Genomic DNA, 22,551 nt, shown 5'->3' with positions numbered 1-22,551 from the left:
TTGACCCATTCACCACCCCTCCCACACAACCTACTCGGACTTTCACCGCCTTGACTTACATTTTTGTCCTGTTACATTTCCCCCCGATGCTGCTGGGTGCCATTAAACAGTCACAGGGACTGGCTGCAGGTCATGTTGACGTAAAGGACGCCTTTTTTTTTGTTGGTTTCTGATGGCGCAAGTTACTCCCCAAGCACCAGATTTCGACGACTTTGGAGTGAGACTGGGCTCGGACAAGCATGTATCTATTGTTGTATTACCAGGAGCTGTCTTGTTTGTGCGTGTCAGTGTTTTAGTCTCATCCTGTCTTTTTTGTTAAGCATATGTGAGTTGTTTTGTGCACTGTCACAAATGTAAAATTGTGGACCTCAAGAAGCTAACGGTGATCCTAACAAACCAAACAAAACTAGCAGCTAGGCCCCAGAAAGCTTTCCCTCTTTCCCCTGCTCGTATATAAAAGAACATGACACACGTCACGTAGAGATTTATTAGTGCTAACAGCAGATATAATCCAGGTTAGCACCGAGCCCTTAGTGGCACTTTGCTTCCACCAAACAACCGCTGACCTTGTCCTTTGTGTGTGCGGCACATCCACGTCTCTCCTCTAACCTGTACCTCTGCCCCACCCAGCCTGTTTGCTGTTATCTATGTACGCTCCAGCCCCCCGCCAGCACACCTTCATTACTGCCCCAGATAGTGGCATTGGCAACTTGTCACTTGTATTGATTTCTCTTAAACTGCAATTTACATGGATATTTGTGGGCGTCCTGAGGGCAGGCTGCAGCCTGGCGCACGGCCCCGGCACCCTCTCTCTCCCTCTCTTCGCTCTCTCTGGCCCTCGGGCCAGGAGGAAATGTTTCCACCCGACAACAGAGCCTCAAAGTGACTTTTCAATCTGACATCAGCAAATGGGTCGTTGTGGTTTTTCTGCAAATGCATTGTTTTTCTCTTTTGAACATGAAAAGTAAAAAGGACGGGAGCTAGTTTGGATGTTTGTGGAGAAAATAGCAGCATTTACAGGCTCATTTTTTTAGACATTGTTTTATTCAATATCTGCACATGTAAAAACACAAACTACAAGAGCTTCAAACAACAAAGTAAAATCGTGCGATCGATTAGGCCTCAGCAAATCTGCATGTTTTTGTTCTGTCACTGTACCGGCCTTGACCGTGTCCGGCAGCACCGACACACACCTGACATCCACGGTTGAGGCCGGGGGAATAAAACAATAACCTCCAGCTATAATGCCACAAATGCTTTCTGAAAGCCTCGACGCTGCACTTTCACACAAAAATGCCAAACTGTCACAAGCTTCAAACTTTGTGGCCGCAACACACTGTCAGTACGGTTTTTCGCTTCCTGCGCTGAAGGTCACCTCCAAAAACCAGGATTTTCACAATAAAAGAAAGACATATTTGGTGGTATATTCTGTAATTAGGAGGCTGCTGTGATTATAAAGCTCAAACAGTATATCAAAGATGCATTTGATGTCGCTGAGCGCGTGCTAATTGAACATTGTGCATCTTAGAGTAATCTCCCTTTATGGACTTGTCAGTGACTTTAGAACACAGAGTGGGATTGAGAGGGAATTTATTTTAGATCCGTAATCCTACAAGAAAATTAGAAATCCCAAATCTCAGTAGACAAACAAGGAGAGGAGAAGGAGGATTCTGCGGAGACTTTGTTTATATCCTCCCTCTGCATCCAAAATACCCTGCTCTCCTAGCCTGGAGTTGAGTGTGAGTTTGCAGCAGGGTGGCATATGGAGAGTATGGAAGCCACCATCAGGTCCCTCATGCTGCAAAACATCCGACCTGCTGAAGTGCCCTTGAGCAAGAATCCCTACCAGGCTGACCTCTGACCCCCTCCTCCCCCTGTGGAGGGAGGAAGGGAACACACTTCCCCTGCAGTGTGGAGAGGAAAAAAAGTGTCGAGCAATAAGTCAAAATGTAGGAAACATTTTAAAAAAGCAGCGGGTGAATAAGGGGTGTGAGCTGGTGGGTGTCGCTGGTGATGTCACACCTCCCAGACAGCCACGATTGGACCCTAATTAGAAAGCTCGGCAGCAAATAGATAGGCGTCCTGCATGATTGAATTCAAAGTGGCTGATGCCAAAATTTCTGCAGAGGCGCGGAAAACTGCCGGAGAGGAGCGGAGTAGACGGGGCGCCGGTATCAGTGCTGCTGAGAGCTGCCACGCTGCGCTGCGAACAGGCTCTCCGTGAACGGGGAGGCGACGCTGGAGTTTCAGAGGTGATATAGAAACAGCAAGACGCGCTCCCCCCTGGTTTGGAGGGATAAAAAAAAAGAAACGGAGAGAGCCGAAAATATAGTCTACGTCAAAGCCGAGGACGCTGCGTTATCAGAGAGCAACGGAGGCTGAAGCGAGACAAGTACAAAGGAGAGTCGAGCCGCCGAGTCCAAGTTATTCCTGCGCTCCGCTCCAAAGGCTGCGCTGATGGCATCCGTACTTGGAAACAACAGCCGCGCGTCGGGGGCTCAGAGCGGCCAGGTCAAATGCAAGCTGAAGAGGAGAAGGAGGAGGCGATCGAAGAGAAAAGGTACAACTTTACAACACTTGTTCCCCTCATGTGCTTTTTTCCCAGAGGTCGTGCGCACCTTGGCGGGGCATCGGAGCGCACGGCAGCCCGGTGGACCCTGCGCTGCTCCAGCCGCTCCGTGCGGCACCATCCGCCACATGCACCTTGAGATTCTCCCTCAGCGAGGACACGGAGGAATGATCCCTGTGTTCAGATGTGCCGTCGGCTTTAAATGACGCATTGTTTTTCGCTTTCAAAGTTTAGTTGCTGCCGCGTTTATTGTCCCTAAAAAGCCTCCATTGTCTCGAGCATCGCGGAGGACAGTGACGAAATCAAACCTCTCTTTTGCTTTAAGTTTAAACGGGAGCTGATGAAGAAGAGCGGCTTGTTTTTCTATTTAAATCCTGATTTTTGATGCATCCGGAAAGGAAACGATGATCAACTTCCTCTCTGAATCAACAGCGATTCCTTATTTCATTTTAATAACACGACTGAATCACTCTGTCACTGACTTGTAATATTTAAACTAATATATAAACCATGCTCCACATGCTCTGTATATTTTTAAAGAAAGCACTGAAATGTCACAGCCACACTGGACCGTACTAACATGCTGAATTTCAGTACTGATATCTCCAATAATTCCTCCGCTTCTTTCATTTTCTGTTGTCTCATACAAAACTATTTTTGCCTCATTAGAGGGTTGAACTCCAGAGCTCTGCTGTGCTAAATTCAACTGTACTCAACACTAAAAAGTCTCAAGTTTGAGGACAATTCTGGGCCTTCAGCAGGGAGAGGAAAGGAGCAGAAAAATAGCATTAAGTGTCCAGGACTTCAGGATAAAATTAATTTAATGTGGGTATTTTTATTTGAGTGTGTTTTGGAATTTAAACTGCTGAATAGAGTCGAAGAGTTTCTAATGATGCATCAAGTCAGTGTAGGAAAACTCAGACAACATATATTGTAAGATGATTAATTATAATCAAAATGGAGAAGCTGATAATCAGTGACTGGAACACAATAAGAATTTCTCTGTAGCCACACGGATAGCAGCTGACCGGAGCTTCTGGTAAACACACCCCTGCAGCAAGGTGTAGTTTCTCCGCCTGTGACAGTCCCACATTTAATGCCATTTATGCTTTTACCGAAAAAAAAAATCCCCTCACAATTTCCAGCACTTTGACTGATCACACATTCCCATCTCGTTGCCTCTCACTTTTTGTCTGTTTTAAGATAGTCACAATTTACCACCAGTGTTGTTCACTGTTAAAAATTGCACCTGCGATTGCTGAGTAATTTTTACACCGACTTCTTTCGTAGTGTGAGAAAATGACATTTAAAAAAGAATGACAAAAAGGTATTTTGATATGTCAGTGGAAGCTTCACAGCCTGTAAAGAGCTTCTCCCTGCTTTAGTTTTCCTGATTATTTCCTGAGGTAATTTGGCTACTTCACAGTAAGTTACCCAAACTGAAGCATCAAACGCTTGTTTGCTCTGGCACAGGCCACAAACACTCACTGAATCCCCCCCCCCCAGTTTCACATTTTCTGCCACCTCCATAAGAAAGCTGAGATCTAAATAAAATAGCAACGACACATTTATTTTTATTTATTTACACGTATAAGAGATGAGAGCATGACTGTATGTGTTTGTGCTTGGAGATGCTGATGTGCCACCCCACTGCATTGAGCAGTATGGATGAATGCTCGGAGCGTGTTGACGTATCCGACTGCAATTGAATGCATAACGAGCTTTCATAAACACTTTGCACTTGTCATCAAACTACAAACAGACAACTGCACCTCATTTCCATAACCTCTTGATTTTTAATAGCCCAAGTAATTGAGACAAGGGAGACAATACATAAAATATAGTGCTGAGGCAAATGTATTTACATAATGGAAACGACAGAATTGGTTCCACAACATTAAGCATTGCATATGAGTATCACACAAACGCGCGCACATTAGCTGACAGGCCTTCGCAACGTGTTGCAGAACGGCTAATTTATCAGCACTGCTGATTCATTCTGATAACACGGGACATTAGGGGCCGGTTCAGGGACCGGTTGTAAATGAAGTGTGTCTTTGGGAAGTGCTGATGGCCGCTGACTCCTCCAGAGCTGCAGGAGGTGGACTCACCCTGCTCCATTCAGTCAGAGCTCCTCTTCCTGTTGGAATGTTTTTCCTCTGTGTGTGTGTGTGTGTGTGTGTGTGTGTGTGTGTGTGTGTGTGTTAAAGATTGAGAGAGCTCTTATAAATGCAGATTTCACAAATGTTTTCATGATTGAAGTATTTTTTCCTGCTTCAATCTTTATTTTTGATCATTATTATCCTTCATCTCAAATGCCAGCTGATCGTCTTCAGATTCCACACAATTATTTCCACAGACCTTAAGGCTAAAGTCACAGAGGGATTATTGCGTGGCATTTGGGGCTTAATCCCTTGAAAAGGCTGCAGATTATTTGTGGATGGACTCACTAAAACCTATGTGTGTATTCAAAAAGGTTGTAAGCAGATTCCTCCCCGCAACTTCTTCTAATTGTTTTCCCTCCCAACTCCTCGCTGCGATTGTTCGGCTGTGGAGCGCAGAAACAAATACACACAGACGGAAGATTACAGGTCACAGATTTATTTATGTTTCTTGTCACCCGGGTTTGTCTCTGCTCGGGATTCCTGGAAATCGCACTAAATTCATCAGCTGCGTTTTCAACCTCTCTCTGCCAACTGCTGCCGCCTCCTTGTGTCGTCGCACAGGCTACAGTGCTCCTGTCAGCTCGGCATTGTGCGGATGTTCACCTCGCTCTGCATTTGTTTGCTCTCCCTTAAAGCGCAGTGTTTGACCAGCGTCGCCGCTCCAGGAAGGATTCATGGACATGCTGTGTGTCTGCCTCTTAATTAATCACAGCCCTGTGATTTACAGTTGTGCCCCTTAAGGATGTCGGTGTAAATAGTGGCAGTCCAGAGATGTTCAGGAACGCCTGGGTGAATGTAGCACGTCCCGATTTTCTTGACGAGTCCACTGTCTGTAAAATTCTACCTGTCAGTCATCAGCAGCCTCTTCTGTGAGACATATGTGAGACGTATTCTTCGTCTTTTATCCACAATGTGTTTTTTTATGAACAAAAATAAGCAGAGGCGAGATTTATAGACCAACATTATTTTTTACAGCCACACTTATCACCCTGTACTCTCTGAGCGTGCAGTACAGTATATCAGCGTATCATCAAGAGTGCCGAGGGGGGAAATGTGAAAAACACAGAGTGTAGCATAATTTATGTAGCAATTACTGTTTACGCTCTCCTTCCTGGCGAGGTGGCGGCAGAGGGGTCGAGTGTGGGCTGTCGCGGCGGTGATGAAAGTTGAGAGGGGGGCGTGCAGGACAGGGCAGAGGATGAGGGTCATCGCCCGCTCGCAGCCGAGGCTCCCGTTTTTGGAGGGAGGGAGGAGGCCACCGGCGGAGGCTTTAGTGTGGCAGACGAGTCGATCAGTGTCGAGCTGCTCGATGATGCTCTCTGAGGGGCTGCTCTGACTCTCTGACATGCAGCTGAGCACGGAAGGGAAGAGTGAGAGGAAACTCTGCCTATTATCATGTCATCTGCTTCCCTCTTAAGGCCGGTGACAGCGATACAGGCTGTGTGGAGGTGAGGGCAAAGGTCAGGACGGAGGAAGAGAGAACCTCCATTAGGATTTTATAGATCTAAAATCTTGCATCACTGCATGTGACACGAAACTCTCAGTTATCTCACTCTCACTGTTGTAGCTCCAAAACATGTTTGTAATATATGTAAAGACAGCGAAATCAGCTTTGTTGTGGCGTTTCATGTATTTTCAGTCTTTGTAGGAGCCTGACACAGTCACAGTTGTGACAGCAGTATTTGAAAACCAAGATTAGACTACCAAGATGGCCTCCTGAGAAAAATAACACTGTTTTCGACTTATATTTTTTCCTCTTGAGAGCTTCTTTGTCAAATTAGGCTGATTTAAAACCTCAAATGCTGCTTAAAACACCGTCTGACCTAACGAGACACATCTCTGTAGCAGAGTTTGTCAACCTCCTCAAAAATTAAAGTAAACCTGCACTTACAGAGTTTTTTCAGTAACAACAGAATCACTAAGAAGAGAAAATCACAAATTTAGGAAATAGGTCTCTTTTATAATTTACAGTACAATTTCCACACGCTGTCTGCTCGAGCCTGAATAATGGCGTCAATAAAAAGCCAGAAGTGAGTAATAAAAGAAAGTAAAAAATAGTCTGCTCAGTGCCAGATATTACTGCAACGAGATCTCTTTGTGAAACAGTTGCGCCGAAGCCACAGTGATATAAACAGTCCAAATATTGTCTGTGGAGTCTGCGATGTGGAAGCAGCTGATCTGTGTCTGTGCTGTTTCATTCATTCTCATGATTATTTTTAATCTAACCTGCTTAGTTATGTCGGTGTCTCAGTTTTTGTGTGCACCAGCACCTGCACACCTGGACGTACGCATCGTTACGGTGCAGTATATTATCTGCAGCGGCCTAGATTTACATTCTGAATCAATTCACACGTAAAAAACTCAAGACACAGACAACAAAAGGACTTACAGCTTGCAAATTGTCCCCATCACTGTTTTCCTAATGTAGGTTTATTCACAGCAGGGCGGAGGTGGGGGGGTGGGGGGTGTTACTGGTTGTGCAACACTGTAGTTACCAGTGCTGGTTTCCATGTTGGGACAGCCCAATGTCACACAGCCTGTGTGTGTGTGTGTGTAGCGGGAGGGAGACAGAGATGTATTTCACAGACGTAAAGTCTAGTTTTAGCCCCGAAACACTTCTGTCACATTTGTTTGTGTTTGTGCTGATAACCGCATTAAGAGCTGTGACAAAAACACCGCTGGCATTTATGAGGTTAATGAAGGTCAGCGTCGATGGAGACGGTGCGGCGCTCCTCTGTGTGCGCATGCATGGCTTTGTGAATTTACAGGCGCTTCCTGATTAAGGGTAGCGGCGGAGGAGTCGGCGGTTTAGGACACAGCGTCCTCTAACTGACTGAGCGTTTAGCTGAGGGAAAAAAGGTTATTACCACTGACTGTGCTCTCTTGAGGACAGCTGATAAAATGACCAAGGAAAAGGAATAGCACAACTTTAGCACATTAGCATAATTAGTAATTATCTCGTAATAGTCCCTCTTGGCTTTTTGGAGCTCGGCAGTGAGAAATTGTACTTAAAGTTCAGGCAGAGAAAACAAATTTCCATGCCAAAATGTCTCAATAACACACACACGAGCTGCTGAGAGCCGCCACAGTCAGGTTGTGGAGAAAATGAATCACAAGTATCAAAAGGCACAGATGCAGATTTAAAAAATTCAGAAGGTGACACTTAAGTTAATTAGTCGTTTGTTTGATGACTCCCACAGTTGGAGAGATAAGGGTATTACTCACATCACAAATAACTTGTTGCACTTGTTGCTATGACGACAAAACACAGACATTTAATTGAGTTAGTCATGTGTTACGCTCCATCAATCTGTCCAAAACAGCTTTCAAAACATTAACTACTTTAGGGGAGACATTTAAGAACGGTTATACTGCGGTGTAGTTTAACGGCGCTAATGTGCGACTGCAATGGGAATTATGCTCCGGAGTGCATCAGATGTTGTGTTAATTTGCATGTGTGTATGAGCGCAGATATGTCTGGGGTGTGTGTGTTTTGCCTGTGCGGCTGTGTGTACAGTACGAGCTGGTGTGCTGCCGTTCGCAGCGAGCTGTCAGTCCTCATAAACAGAGATGTGGCACAGCAAGTCAGCAGCATTATCGCTTCCTGTCAGTGTTTGTGTGTCTGCAGTCCACTAGACAACGCTACATGAGAGAGCTGATGGTGTAGGAGAGAGACTGGAGACGCCTCGTAGCAACTCTCAAGAGATTCTGAGGTGGCGTTGGATGTAAGGAACAAAGTCAAGTCAAAGCGGAGCCCTTTCAAGAATATATGACTTTGTGTTGCATGTGTCATGTCGGATGTTCAGTGAACGCATCACAACAGTTTTAACGTGGAAAAATCTTGATGTTTTCTGATTTCTTTATTCACGTGTCGCTTCTTTGTTCATTTATGATCCACAGCAGCAGCTCTCAACCTTTTTATTGCTTCTGACCCCATATTTTGAAACTGTTATTTGCATTTATCGATTAATGTGGTGATTAATGTCTTTATAAATCCATTAATCATTTGGTCCAGCGTTCACATAAATGTCTGAAATCCCTGAAATGTTGAGTTTACAGTAGCGCAAGACAAAGAAACGGAGCCCACTGTAGAAACCACATCCCTCAAATATTTGTCAGTGTTGCCTAAAAAGTTGCTGAAACAACTGTTCAAAAAATAGTTGCTTAGTTTTTTCATGTCAGTTGACAAATTGATTAATCAACTAATGGTTTCAGCTCTACTTTAAATCAGTGTTTGAGGCATCAGCAGTTCAATCAAAAAAGGCTTTTCTCTTCTCAGACTTGTAGAGTGAAACATTTAAGGGGCTGTATATAACAAGAAAAAAGAAAGTAATTGAGAAAATACGAAAATAATTTAGTGTAGCAATGTGAATCTTCATGTTATGAGGGACTAACCTCACTTAAAATCATGTTCAGCTTCCTTGTAGCTTCCTTTCGTATATTTGATGCTCAATTCTGGTGTCCTTTCAGGGAAATATTAACCGTAATTTAAAATGTACTGTAGGTTACATGAGTTGTGTCTGCAGTCTGCCTCTCAGGCTGTATAAACCTCCACCAAGAATGTAGGACGTCCCTTATGAAGCCAGAGAGTCAAGACCTGGAGATAGGCCTGTCAGGATTACTAGATCTGGTGGACGATACTTTGTCCCAGAAATAATTGCAATAAATTATATTATTGCCATTTCAAGACCATTTTTAATGATGATATTATATCACAATAATATAGGTGCACCCTTTCAAAGACTAATTAATTTTTAGTTCTTAAGAATATTCAAACATTTATTGCCTAATACAACTGAAAGTGCCTAATACACTTTCAGTTAGAGCTCATCTTACATCTTACTGATGCTAGACTGGCAGAGATATATCCGAATGTTGGGCTCCATGTAGAAACCAGCGAGCAGACAAACCTCTCCACCTTTTGGATAAGTATTTAAAAGCTTGTAGCGAGATGTTTGAAACCCAATCGGGTTCTAAATTAGACCCCCCATCCTTTTCTCATTGGGTCAGAGATGTTTCCTTATTTCTTAAGATTAGAGAAAATCAAATACTCACTCAAAGGGTCCTCTCAAACCTTCATAAAGACATGGAGTCCCTTTTTGGAGTTTTTTGATTCGCTGCTGAAACCTCAAGAATAAGGTGGTAGCTACAGTTTTTGAGGTTTTTGTTTTTTCTTTCCTTTTCCGCTCGCTTTATACATTTGAGTAATTTATACAATTATTTGGTGAAGTGCTGTTAGCTAGAATGTATCTTGTAACCTTTAACCTTATGTGGATGGGTGGGCAGGGTGGTGGGGATGGAGTCAGGGATTCTGATTTGAAGTTGTCAGTAAATACGATGAACAGTGTTTATTTATAGTCAGGGGAGGAATGGTTAAGTTGATGTCAAATATACATGTTTTGTGTTGCTTCCGTGGGATAAAGACGTTAAAAATCAGTAAAACGTAAGGAAAGGAAAATATTCTAAACAAAAATACATAAATTAAATAAAAAAGAGAAGAAATTAAATAAATTGTACGTCTTGGCTCTTGTAACAAAAAATGCCCTCAAATTAATATTGCACATGTAGCACAGGTGTTTAGAGAGACATTCCTGCCAGTCCAGTTTCTGACTGGTTGGGACCTTTGTTATCCATCCATCCATTTTCATTTGCTGATCCAGGGTCAGGTCATGGGGACAGTGGGCTGAGCGAGGTATTCCAGATGTCCCTGGACCTTTGTTACAATGTGGTTTGCATGAGTTTTTAGTAGCTGTGTTGCCATTCTTTTTTTGTGCTGGCTTGTTCACGTTAACGGGCTCTCCTCTCTTATTTAGCTTAAACGCAGAACGTTCCCGTGGAGTGAAACCAAGTCTGTTTGGACTCTTCCAGAGTTTCTGGCTGGTCAGTAGCTGTCGGGAAAATTACCTTTTAGCTTTGACGTTATCTTGATTTTACCTGCTTTACTTACGCTGTGTGTGTGTTAGACATAAACGGAAAGCAGATGACTCAGCATAGCTTCTTTTTTTTTGTTAATTCCGCTGAGGCGCTGTGAAGTGACGCTTAGACACTGCACCCAAGAAGACCCAGCTGTTTATTCTGTCATCACCTTACTAAAGTGTTTGTGACATTCTAATGTAAACGTATGCACATGTAACACAAGGGCGTCATCGTACAGTGTGTGAGCATGCCCTTGATCATTTCTGCTGACCTCGATAAGTAGATAACGTAATTATCGTAAAAGGCCTTCCCAAAGCTAAAAAGTTCCCTCACTGCTTTTGAATTATGAGAGCTGGACCAGAATGAGGAGTTTGTTTTTAGCAGGGAAATTCAACTGAAATTAAAACATGTAAAACTATATCTTAAAGGAGGATGTACCATCCTGTTCCCAGTTGAAGTTACGCTCCTGGTTTGCTCCAAATGTAAAGAGAAACCTCCTCTCCAGCCGGCTCTTGCATCAAGACAGCCGGCTTCAAACAGACATAATCGTTTAGTAAAGGCTTTATCGAGTCTCAGTGTAGCTGTTGATTCAAGGCAGCTGATTTCATTTCATTTTTTATTATTTTAGCATGCTTTCCAGACAAGCTCTCACATCTAATCTGAAGTTCTGCCAACAGCGTGGAGGCGCCCCCCACATCATGGTGGCAAAACATTTCTCCAGTTTATGATCCTAATTAGCTCTAACTGTGCCATCATCCCTGAGTCATCATGGCTGGAGAGAGGCCAGATCATTTGACGGTCCGCAGTTTCACACTTTTCTTTATCCCTCTCCTCTCTTTCTTCCTCTCCTTTTCCTCTTTCATTTTCCTCCCGTCTCTGGTTTGAGCAGCACACACTCTGTTATTGTTGTCCTCCGGCTCGCTCGTGCGTATTCACAGCACGGTAGCTGCTACTGTGAAAAGGGACATATTTCATAAGCAGAAAATAGCCAAATAAGGTGTTAGAATTTGAGTACCAGAAAAAGCTTTTTAGCTGTTTCACAAACTTGCTCCAAAATACAGCGAGTCAGCCATGAAATGTGTTTAGCTGCCATTTGAGTGCATTTGAAAATTAAAAGTCACCAACACATGAATGTCCTGCAACAGCACCTGATCAGCTGGCAGACTCTTAAACCTCTGCGCCGATGTCATGCCTCAGCCACATGACAGCAGAACTACCCCGTCTGCTGTGCTGACATAGCAAAGTTAGCACTGATACCCCGCCTCATATGGAATAATGAAATTGGATGAAGCAGCTTAACCGCGCGCCGTCCCTTCTCTCACCATCAGACTGGGTGCCTATTTGAGATAACGTTAATGAAGGGGACTTTAGCCAAGAATAGACACGTCTTATTGCCAGAGGGGGGGGCGGGCGACGAGGAGGGGTGGGGCGCTAACAGCATTTATTTCCATTAATAAGATGGAGCGTTTTACAAGAGGGCCTCTCCTGAGGGCTCTCTCCGGAGGTCGGAGAGAATCCTACACCTTAACAACCTCCAAACGAGTTAATTTCACCAAGCGGGGCGCGTGGAGACACACTGCAGCGTGTCTTCTCTCAAAGAAACTTGTCTTAACCTTGATGTGGCTCCACACAACTTGGGCCGAGGTGCACACTCAATCACCATAATCACTGCTGTCCATCCCTGATATATCTTTTTTAGGTCATTAATATAAATCTGAGCAGCTTGAGAAGCTGGTACCTTTGCTCTGTCAGCACTGTGGTGTTTTTTTTTCTTTTTCTTGGAGGACCAGATGGGCAGTAGCATGGTGTTAGTGTGAGTTAGCTCAAGTTCTAAGTGTGTGCACGTCACAGTTATAAGAGAGACTTACTCATTTTATAAAAGTAATTTGGGGAAAAATAGGTCCTTTATTTCAGACAGTAGTTGATAGTGTGTTGGATTTTAGCAGCAAAAAATTACAACTGTTGCAGGCTACCAAGCTAATTAAACTAATGTTAGCTCATTGGTGTTTAAAAACGCAGTCTCCAGTGGACTTTTAAAGTTTTCTAGCTGACTTGAATACTGTAAAATTTACCCTGGACACACACTGGCCAATCATAACGTAGCATCGGGCTGGCTCAGACCAGGGTCCGACAACAACACAGCTGTGCTCCATCGTTTCAGATTTCCTTCATTTTCAGGCTGGTTTTGTGGATTTGGAGCTAAATGTTGTGCCTGGGGCACGTCATGTATTAATGATACTCGTTACCTGGAGAGGTTGGAAACAGATATACGTTTCTTCCCTGTTCCAAAACCAAAATCAGACCCTGAGAAGTGTAGGGTTAGCTAGCTAGCTACTGAAGATATAGCCTACTGAATGTATACACATGCTGCTTTTGCTTTGTAATGATTATAACAGTGAAACAAAGACTGACCCTGCTGTACAGGAACCAGTGAAGGGAAGCAGGGAAACTTTGCTGATAGATGAACGTTGTTTGACTTCCCTTGGAGATCCCTGCCCTTCCAGGTGCTGGCAGCAGCACGGGGGTGAAGACAAACAGCGTTCATCTGCACACACTGCGATGCCACACAGCTGGTTCAGTATCAGCAAAGTTTCCCTTTATATTCATTGTCTTGTGTGGCGATCAGCAGTGATGTGGTGGTTCACTTTTACACTGTGATCTGTAGCCTATAGTTCGGCTTTAGCTTCTAACTATCTTTGTCTTTTGAACCTGTTGTTGCTGCTGAGTCAGTTTGACATCCTGGATATAGCCTTCAAACACACTGTTACCCTGACAAAGGGGCGGGGCTTAGTGAAAGGTTCCACGTAGAAGACATGAAAATAGAGAAACAGAAATGTTCATGTATTAAAGTGTAGATCTAGTTAGTCTCAGTATTATAACCCTGTTTGGTCTGCCTCCATACATGGATGAGCAAGGCTGTGGCTAAATTTAAACTTTGTTGTTCTTACAGTATTTTTCACTTTTACAAGAGAACAGGCTTTTAGGATAAGGACATATAATGAGTTTGGCCGGGGTGCTGGAGTGTAAACATCCCTAAATCCAATGAAGACAGAGCCTGCACTCTGAAAACATCCAGGACTGGCTCTGAGAGAAATACTGTTGTTACACTGTGGGTGTACACAGTAAGTTTGTTAAGCGTGCTAAAGTTTACAGCTTATGTTAGAGGAGATAAACTGTTGAATCAATTTCTTACAATTTTGATCTTGTTTTTTGGCTTTTGATGGGCTGAAAATTAAGACACAATCTTCCAAAATCTTTATATAGGGCGGATTATTTTACTACAGGTACTAGGAAGCAAGTGTGACAGAGCCAGGCTTTCTTTGCCTGAGCTGGTTGGAGAGAGCCCCAGTCAGACAGTATGAGTACTACGATGGTGGTTATCAACTCAGTCTGTTAATCCAGGCTTTTTTCAGGCTCTGTGCACGTTCCCAGAAACAAGTCAAAAGATCGTGCCGCCTACTTTCTTCTTTTAAAAATAATCAAGGCGAGAGAAGAATGATGGCAGAAAATTACTATTGTTATTGTGTGAATCCACAAGTTAATATATTTATTTTATCACTCCGTTTATTTCTAACATGACAGCTGCACATTACATTAAGCTTGATGCCAGTGTTGTAGTCAAGACCACCTAAACCGAGGTCCTGGATCATGACCAAGACCCACACTGTATGGCACACTTCTAAAACAAAATATGGAACATGCAAACTGTAGATACAGTCGATCTGAAAGATCCACATTAGCATGAAAACACCCACAAAAAACAAATGAACATTCCTCTTCATTCACCTTGTTTATCTCCGTGTATATTTGTGTGTACGAATCAGTGAAAATTGTCTTGATAAAATATGAAATATTGCAGAGGTGAATTTTATGTGTGGGAATTTTCCTTAGTTTGCTTTGAGCAAACACCTGCAAACACTAAGGAGCTGAAATCAATGTAACCATATTTTACACAGACTATAAAGTAATTATTCCCTCAGTTGTGGTCCAGACAGGTCTTGAAATAAAATTTTGATTACTCTTGATCAGAGACCGAGAAAATACCAAATAAAAATGCAGTCAAGTCCGAGACGAGACTGAGACCTTCAAAAGTGTTCTTGAGACCAGACCAATGTCTCGACCTGTAACACCACTTGATGGAGCATATTTAAACTTTATACTCAGAGTCCCATAATGAAGGCTATGTTGGAATCTTTTTAGTTTTAGGCCAAATCAAATTAAAATGAATTGTATTGATCTGATGTTCTCTATGATATATAACAATATACTAATACATTTTTAATCAGTTTGCTGTAATATACCAACAGTGTAACAGACTTTAGCAAATCATTAAACACAACCCAGAGTGGTAACATTATGATATGGTTTGATTAAAATATATACCGCATTCCATCAGCAAGTTAACGTCTTTCTGATTAATAATATACTTAACTTAGTAATGTAGCAGTAATGTTGCCTGCGCTTCTATAGAAGGCTGAATTTAGAGCCAGCATGGGCAAATGGACCAGAGACCTCTACAACCACATTTATTATTTCAGTGAGAACAAGAACGACCCTGTGACTTAAATAAAACACCATTTTTCTTACTCGGTTTTTCTGCATCACTGATATACTGTATGTTCAAGTGGCAAAAAAAATGTAAGAGCTCATAAGGTTGCATTTATAATATATTCTCTCAGCTGAGAAAAATTGACTGATGACTGTAGAGTAGGGGTGGGCGATATGGTGCTAAAATAATATCACAATGTTTCAGGGTACTTTTGCGATAACATTTAGTAAAACAAATAGTTTAGTATTAATTTAAGAACTTAGAATTGCAACAAAATCAGTGATATAGTTTTACAGTTCGCTGCAAATATTCAGTAAAAACTAAACAAAAATGATCTCTCATTTCTTTAGTTTGTGAACAGCAACAGTAACTCAGAGTGAGATTCAGATTCTCTTACAATATTAATAGTTCAACTAAATAAAATCTACCAGAAATTACACATTTAAACAGCTCCCAAATACAAAAAATGTCCCCTGGGATCTATATATAAATCAACAAGTGAGGTTTATGACAAAATCACTTGACGACACCGACTCCTGTGAGCGCACAGCGAGACAGGAGAGGGAGAGACGCTGTGCTGCTGCCAGAGGAGCCGCTGAATGAGTTCCCTCTGAGCGGTAACTTGCTAAAATAGTCTGAGGAGTCCGGGGCTGTTCATAAAACGTTCAGGACGCCACAGTTTATTCCACACTACTGAAGCTGCTCCTCTTGGTAATAATGTCAGTTTCAGCCATGCTCATTGTTGTCGTGGGTAACAGTGTGCGGTCAATATGTCAGCAAGTCGAAATATTGCAAAAATTATACCAGTATTATCGTGAACGAGCTGATATAGCACACTCCTAATACAGAGTGATGCTATTACTAATGATGAGTGAAAGACGCCTTTTGGTCGATTTCAAACTGACCATTAGAACATAAACTGGTCTTGTTACCATGGTGATCTAGCCGGGTTAAATGACAAAGGAACTCTTGCTTCTGGCTCCACATACCTCACTATGCCACTCCTCTCACCTCGTGGTGCACCCCTCAGGTTACAGTTGCTAATCTCTGATGGGGGTCGGAGGTCACATGTGTCTGTATCTGTTTCGTAATAACCTAACGATGATCGCAGCATTAGCGTATATGATAGGTTGTAAGCATTATGGGTAGCGATGCATTATCTCTGTGCAGTTAAGAGGTCTGTGTCATGAGCTCCATTACTGTGCTTGTGTACAGAATGCTTTCTAGCACTGAGATATTTTCACCTCTCTCCGTATGAGGGGTCAAGAGCAATCTCCCTCCTCTTCTCTCGCATGTAAATATATCTGACGGCGGCTGATTGGTAGTAAAAGGTAAATACACGTTTCATTCAGTGCATATTAGATCCACGCGGCTGATGGAATTACTTAATGGCAGATCAGTGCATTGATAATGATGAGCGCACACATGTGAGCTTCCTGGCTGCTTCATTATTCCGCTCACACGCCAGCATTAAATAACAGTTTTTCCCCCTCTTCGCCCTACAGTAAATCCTCTCTCATCCATCGATTCCAGCATCCTTTAGGGGCTCCTTCTAGGAGAGACCGACAGGCTTATCTTGCAAATCCTTTAAAAGGTATTTAAAAAAAAAAAAAAAAAAAAAAAAAAATCTTTGCCTGCATTAACTCTGTGTGATGTTCTGCGTATCACCACAGAGTCGGCCGGCGATGGGCGAGCTGGAGTTTTATATACCTCTGGGCCGATCGGCGCGATATGTGAAGTCCTGTTTTCCAAGTTTCTTAACAGTCACACAGTGTGGTGTTTATTTTTCCCCCTTGCCGCCCTGATTTTGATTTGTACAGCTTGGAGTGTTGGAGCGTAATAGATGTGTTTGCATTCGCCGAAAAACTGAGAGTTCCAATCGCTCATCCATTGACTTTGATAGCTCAGAGCCTATTTGGCCTCGCCCAGATAAGGCCTGAGTATACATCGAGTCGGATTCAGTTGAATTGTTTGTACACACATGGTGCTTTGGCATTGGTTTGCTTGGATTGGCTTTGGCATGATGGAGAATTTCATCCCCAACCCCCTCCCTTCCTCTCCCCGTTCTTCTACCTCACTGACAATCCCACAGTGGTGCTTTGGGGCCAGAGCTGTCGGTGAAGGGTGAAGGGTGCGCAGGACCCGGGGCTACGAATGTTGCCTCGCGTGAAGGACAAAGAGGGAGGGTGCCTCTGCGCTCAGAGAGTCCCTTAAACGCTGGCACAGATGAACCTACATAACCACCGTTCCAAATTTAGACACAAGGTATATTGTGTAAGTCCTCATAAAAACATCCCAAAAAACAAACCCTGCTGCACATCTGAAGAGAAGCCGTCTCATCAGCTGCTCAAACAGCTCTGCCTCAGCTCATCCTGCACCTGTCTTCCATCCCTCTGAATAATGACGGAAAACACAACAGCTTCAAATGTCATATACCTGCGAGGGATGTAAACAAATATGATTCCATTATTATTCAGGCATAAACAGATAATGTGCGCTGAACTGTGCGTTGAACAGCGTCCGGCTTTGTAGCTCTGATTGTATAAAAACAAAGAGGCGTTCAAAGTTTTAAGTTTCATATTGAGACATTAAACGAGGTTCATCCTCGGTAACTTTCCATCTGGTCTTATCAGATTAGTTTGGATAAAGCCACTAATGTTTTACACGTGTTACTTTCATCAAAGCCTGGCACCTTTCATTGGAAACCTGAAGCCTAATGGATAAGTATGGTTTTCAGATTTTTGATTTAGCTCTCTAATTTTTTTGTCACAGAAACTCCACATGTTCAACATACAGAACGATGTCACACTGTAGACTAATGAACAGACAGATTAAACAGAAGAGCAGCTCTGTGTCTCTGAGTGTTGATGGAGAGCGAGTGAGTGAGTGAGTGAGTGAGTGGGGCGGAGCTGTGTGGAGAGTGTGAGAGAGGAGAGATGAGAGATGATGCGAGTCATGTAACGCATCTTGACCCTATATCGATATAAACGGTGTTGTCTAAATTGACATCTTGCTTTAAAATATATCGATGTATCGTACATAGTCGTGATATCGCCCAGCCCTAATATGACCCAAAGCAAGTCTGACTTATATTTTACAATTGATAAACTCTCTTTTTTTCCATTAATTATTCCTGTCTGGATCATTAAAACAGCTATAATCCGTATCTTTATAGTAAGAAGGTTAAATGACAGTGTGAAGGTGTGAAAGGCATCACGACAGAGAAGCCTACAGAAAATTATTCAGCATTTCATTGCATTTTCATATTTAAATAAACAGCTCTGCATCTTCCACTGTGTTGTTACATTCCTGCTAATGCTCATCATATCTTTGCATTAAAATAAGATCGGTCCTTGTTCTCAGTGCGTCTCCTAGAAGCAAAATATAAATATAATATTGTACCAAAACTTTTTACCCAAAATAAATCAGCAGAGATTTGACTTTAACCTTTGTGCTACACTCCTGCTAAATAACAAATCTTTGCTTCAAAACAAGACTTAAATTAAGTTATTCTTCACCTGAATTCAGTGCATCTCATATGGATGCATATCTGCTGCTGTATGTTATTCATGTATTTATCCTTGCCACAGTGTTACTGCCACAGATGTCTGAATTGATGCCGGATAAGGAAGGAAGTCCACTCTTTTCAGCCTTCATGCATTTATCGTACTGCAGATTTTAGTGTTTTTTCCAGGTGATTTAACAAGTTAGTTCTGTTGCTTTGCAGCACAGACTAAACTCTCATGCACTCTTTGCATATGATTTAATCTCTCCTATGTCCAAACAACAAATGAAAACAACATTCAGGAAAGTTTTTCACAGGCTGCTGCTGCAGCAGGGTGCATGTGTAGCAGAGGCTGCTCTTAGTTTATCAAGAGCTTGATTTGATGTGCAGAAAAGTTTCTATGAGGTGGAGGACACATTTTAAACATCAACATCGCAGTCAGTTGTGTTCATTTAACTGTGGGAAGCCAGAATCACAATTATGATTAATCTTTAATTAACTGTGCAGCCCTACTTTATAGTGAGTTTTTATTGTTTAGCTGTTCACATCTTTACTGTATTGGTTTGCATGGCGTCATTTTGGCAGCAGCATGCCGCTGTTTTCAGAGAAAAAGCTCTAATAACCCACTTTACACCACCTGCTCAGCAGTTTGTTTATTTTGCTGGCAGTAAACTTATTTATTTAAGTATTAGGACTATAAAAGGCAGTAGAGGATAAGTTATCATAGAAAATGAAGCAATCTGGGCCACATGATGTATAAAAACTGGAAACACCTGATTAGTCATGACAGTTAAATGTTTGCTTAATCAGAATTTATTCGGCAAATGCGTTTCCATATCCTGTTTATAACATTGACTCTTTCTCTCCCGCACTGTCTCTGTCTGACTTGTAAAAATAATGATTTTGATGCTGCAACGCAAAGCCAGGTACAGGTTTCATAAATATTTCAACATTTAAATACAGTTAAATACAATTTAAAAGATGAAAGTTGAGCTTGCTGTGGTCACAGGAGATGATGCTGAGTAGTAACAGGAGGATAACTACAGCAGAGGGCTTGTGAGCTGCTGCACAGATACTGTATGTCTGCAGTGCTGAGTTAAACGTATCATTAAGTTCAAATTAGGGTTAGTACTCTCCAAAATACACATAATTTCCTAAATGTCCAGAAACAATAATTGAAATCAAACTAATCATCTGTTGTAGTGTTTCGCAGCGCACCAGGGTTCCCTCACTAAAACAACAGCCCGGCTCCGAGCTCCAATCCAACTTGTGCTGCAGTAAACTCAGCGTGGCCCGCTGGTTTGCAGCGGAAGGGGAGAGTGGCAACTGGGTTTAATGATAATAGCCCTGACGATAGCGGTGATAATCCTCCCGCTATTCCTGCTGACTGCAGAGAGCCCGCGCTTTGTTCTCCGCTCCCCCTATTAGCGTGATGGAGCTTCATTTTAATTTGAATGGACCATCAGTTGGATAAGGAGAGAAGTGCTCGCCCGTGTACGTGTGCAGACTTGTGTGGAAGAGAAATCGAGCATGGAGAGAAAAAGTGTGCGCATGAAAGGGTGCAGGCACATGCATGTATGTACACACACAAACACACACACACACACACACACACACACACACACACACACACACACACACACTGTCTGTGCTCTGAAATAAAGACACAACAATAGAGAAGTGCCCGCAGGTCAATGCAGTGACCTCTGTGGGCTGCAGGTGCTATTATCTTCTTGGCACCTGTTCCAGGGGAGTCAGCCACAGCTGAGGCTTAAAGATGGCAGACAGAGAGGACTTCAAATAACACAGGCAGCAGTTGGACACAGGGACAGGGAGCCTTGCTGCTCTTCAGGTGCTGTTTGTTTCAGGAGCTTCAAGTAGAGGAAACATTTCAGGGCTCCAGACTAACTTTTCCTCTGGTAGCTCCGGTGCTGCCAACTTTGTCAGCTGTTCGCACCAGCACATGATGTGAGCGCACACCTTCTCTGTTAGAATTAATACTTCAATCTTTCCTTCCGTTTTTTAATCCAGTCACTGATAAAATAAATTAATTGAAAAATGTGTTACTTTGACTCTGATACAGTCGCACGTCTGTCTGCAGTCGTCACTCTGTAGCTTCTCTCAATGTCCCCCTCAACAAAGATGGAGACTGGAGCTGCTCTGGTTAGATAGTGGAGCTGTGTCCTGAACATAAGACAGCAGATATCACTGGGCAGCTGTGGCTTAGAAGGTAGAGTGGGTCGTCCACTAATTGGAAGATTGGCCGCTTGATCCCCAGCTCCTCAAGTTCACACCTAGAAATATCCTTGAGCAAGATATTAAACCAACAATGGTTTGAGTTGAAGGTGTGAGAAAGAATAGTATCAGTAACATTGTTAACACTGTGCTACATTACAGAGAAGTACAAAACCGTACTAATGAACCTTCATTAATATAGGGATGTCAGGATTACTTTATTTCACTATTAACCGCGATTTTAAACACCATGGTTAATTATTCGTAAAGATTCCTCAACACCGTCACTCTCCAAATATTATGCTGCAACATGGAACCATATACAGTAGGTCAGCGGAACTCGCACGGAACGAAAACAAAGTTACACAAGCGGCGTCTCTGAGTGATGAAGTATGGATGAAGAAGACTTATTCCCCCCCAAAAAACAGATAAAGTCAGCTGTGTGGGATCATTTTGGCTATCGCAAATGACCAAGGGGTCATTGTTGACGACGGCTTTCCAGTTTGTAAAACATGCCGCAAAAAAGTCGTGGCCAAAGGATCAAACAAGAGCAACATGATACAACACCTGCGGGACACCCACCCAGCTTTACATGCACAAGTAAGGTAAATGCACAATGACTGGGTTAAAATACGTCAATCTCAATTTATCTAATATAACACTGAATTAAAAAATTATATGTTAGCGTGTCAATTGCAATTGATGGAGTAGTGGTATGATACGAGTTGGGCTTACAGTGCAACGTAACAAGGCTCGTCTCAATGGATAGTTTTGCAGTTTGTGTGCACACAGCGTGAGGTTGTAATGGTTTTGGGTCCGTGTAGCTCTTTGGAGTGAGGGGGAGAGGGGATGACATGCAGCAAAGGGCCACAGGCTTCCTTTATCAACACATTTAAAGCCAATTAAACATGTCAAGAATGTGTTTCCTGTAGCATTCTCCTTTATCACAGCATCACTGTTTTAGAAGTAACATCACAACTTACTTGTGAGATGAAAAGGTGCTGAATCTGCTAATGAATTGCCAAAGCTTGATATGAAAGTTAGACTCCATCTTGAATTCACTGAACTTTTGTCTAAAGTAAGGACCAAAATGTGTCCCTGCTATAGTTGTTGTTTTTCATGTTGGGGGCAGCTGAATTTGGGTAACTCAGTTTTTTTCTTGGGAATCTCCTCAGAGAATTTGTACAGGGTTTTGGTTCTCTCAATGGACTTTGACAACCTCCTGTTGGAGAGGAAAGTAAGCAGCAAGTGGGAGAGTAGTGAGCCAGCTGGAGGCCTGCACGCTGCTGGACAACACACCTGAAATGGGAACTCCATGTGGCCTGAGACGGAGCTAGATGCTGCAGAGGAGACTGCATGTGTGTAGCTGGATAGCTCAGTTAAGGCTACTGACTTTGCTGAGAAGATCAGGGTTTGATTGAGGTCCGAATTCCCGTCAGAGCAGGTAACACTTGTCCAGTCTGGACCCTTCGGCAAGGTCGTTAACGCTGCTAGCCTACCTCAGGGTAAGTGAAACAAGAGTCATACCGTCAGACCCGTCGTCTGGGCAAACAAGGTCCATGTCAGGTGTTGGGGAGTCTGATGAGAGATGGGATACTGGACTAAGACATAG

General features: G+C 42.8%; 1 protein-coding gene across 1 annotated transcript in view; it reads left to right on the top strand.

Annotated features, from left to right (window-relative positions):
* The first annotated feature begins 2,118 nt into the window (after nt 1–2,118).
* Nucleotides 2,119–22,551, top strand: part of adarb2 (adenosine deaminase RNA specific B2 (inactive)) — a 272,346-nt gene continuing 251,913 nt past the window's right edge. Inside the window, exon 1 of the mRNA XM_049564848.1 lies at nt 2,119–2,560. Coding sequence (XP_049420805.1) covers nt 2,458–2,560 — 103 coding nt within the window. The 5' untranslated portion in view covers nt 2,119–2,457. The remainder of the gene's footprint in view (nt 2,561–22,551) is intronic.

The sequence above is a fragment of the Epinephelus fuscoguttatus genome, linkage group LG21, assembly GCF_011397635.1.
Source record: "Epinephelus fuscoguttatus linkage group LG21, E.fuscoguttatus.final_Chr_v1".
NCBI classification, from domain to species: domain Eukaryota; kingdom Metazoa; phylum Chordata; class Actinopteri; order Perciformes; family Serranidae; genus Epinephelus; species Epinephelus fuscoguttatus.
The sequence above is the reverse complement of the archived record's forward strand: the minus strand, read 5'-3'. Positions and strand labels throughout refer to the sequence as shown.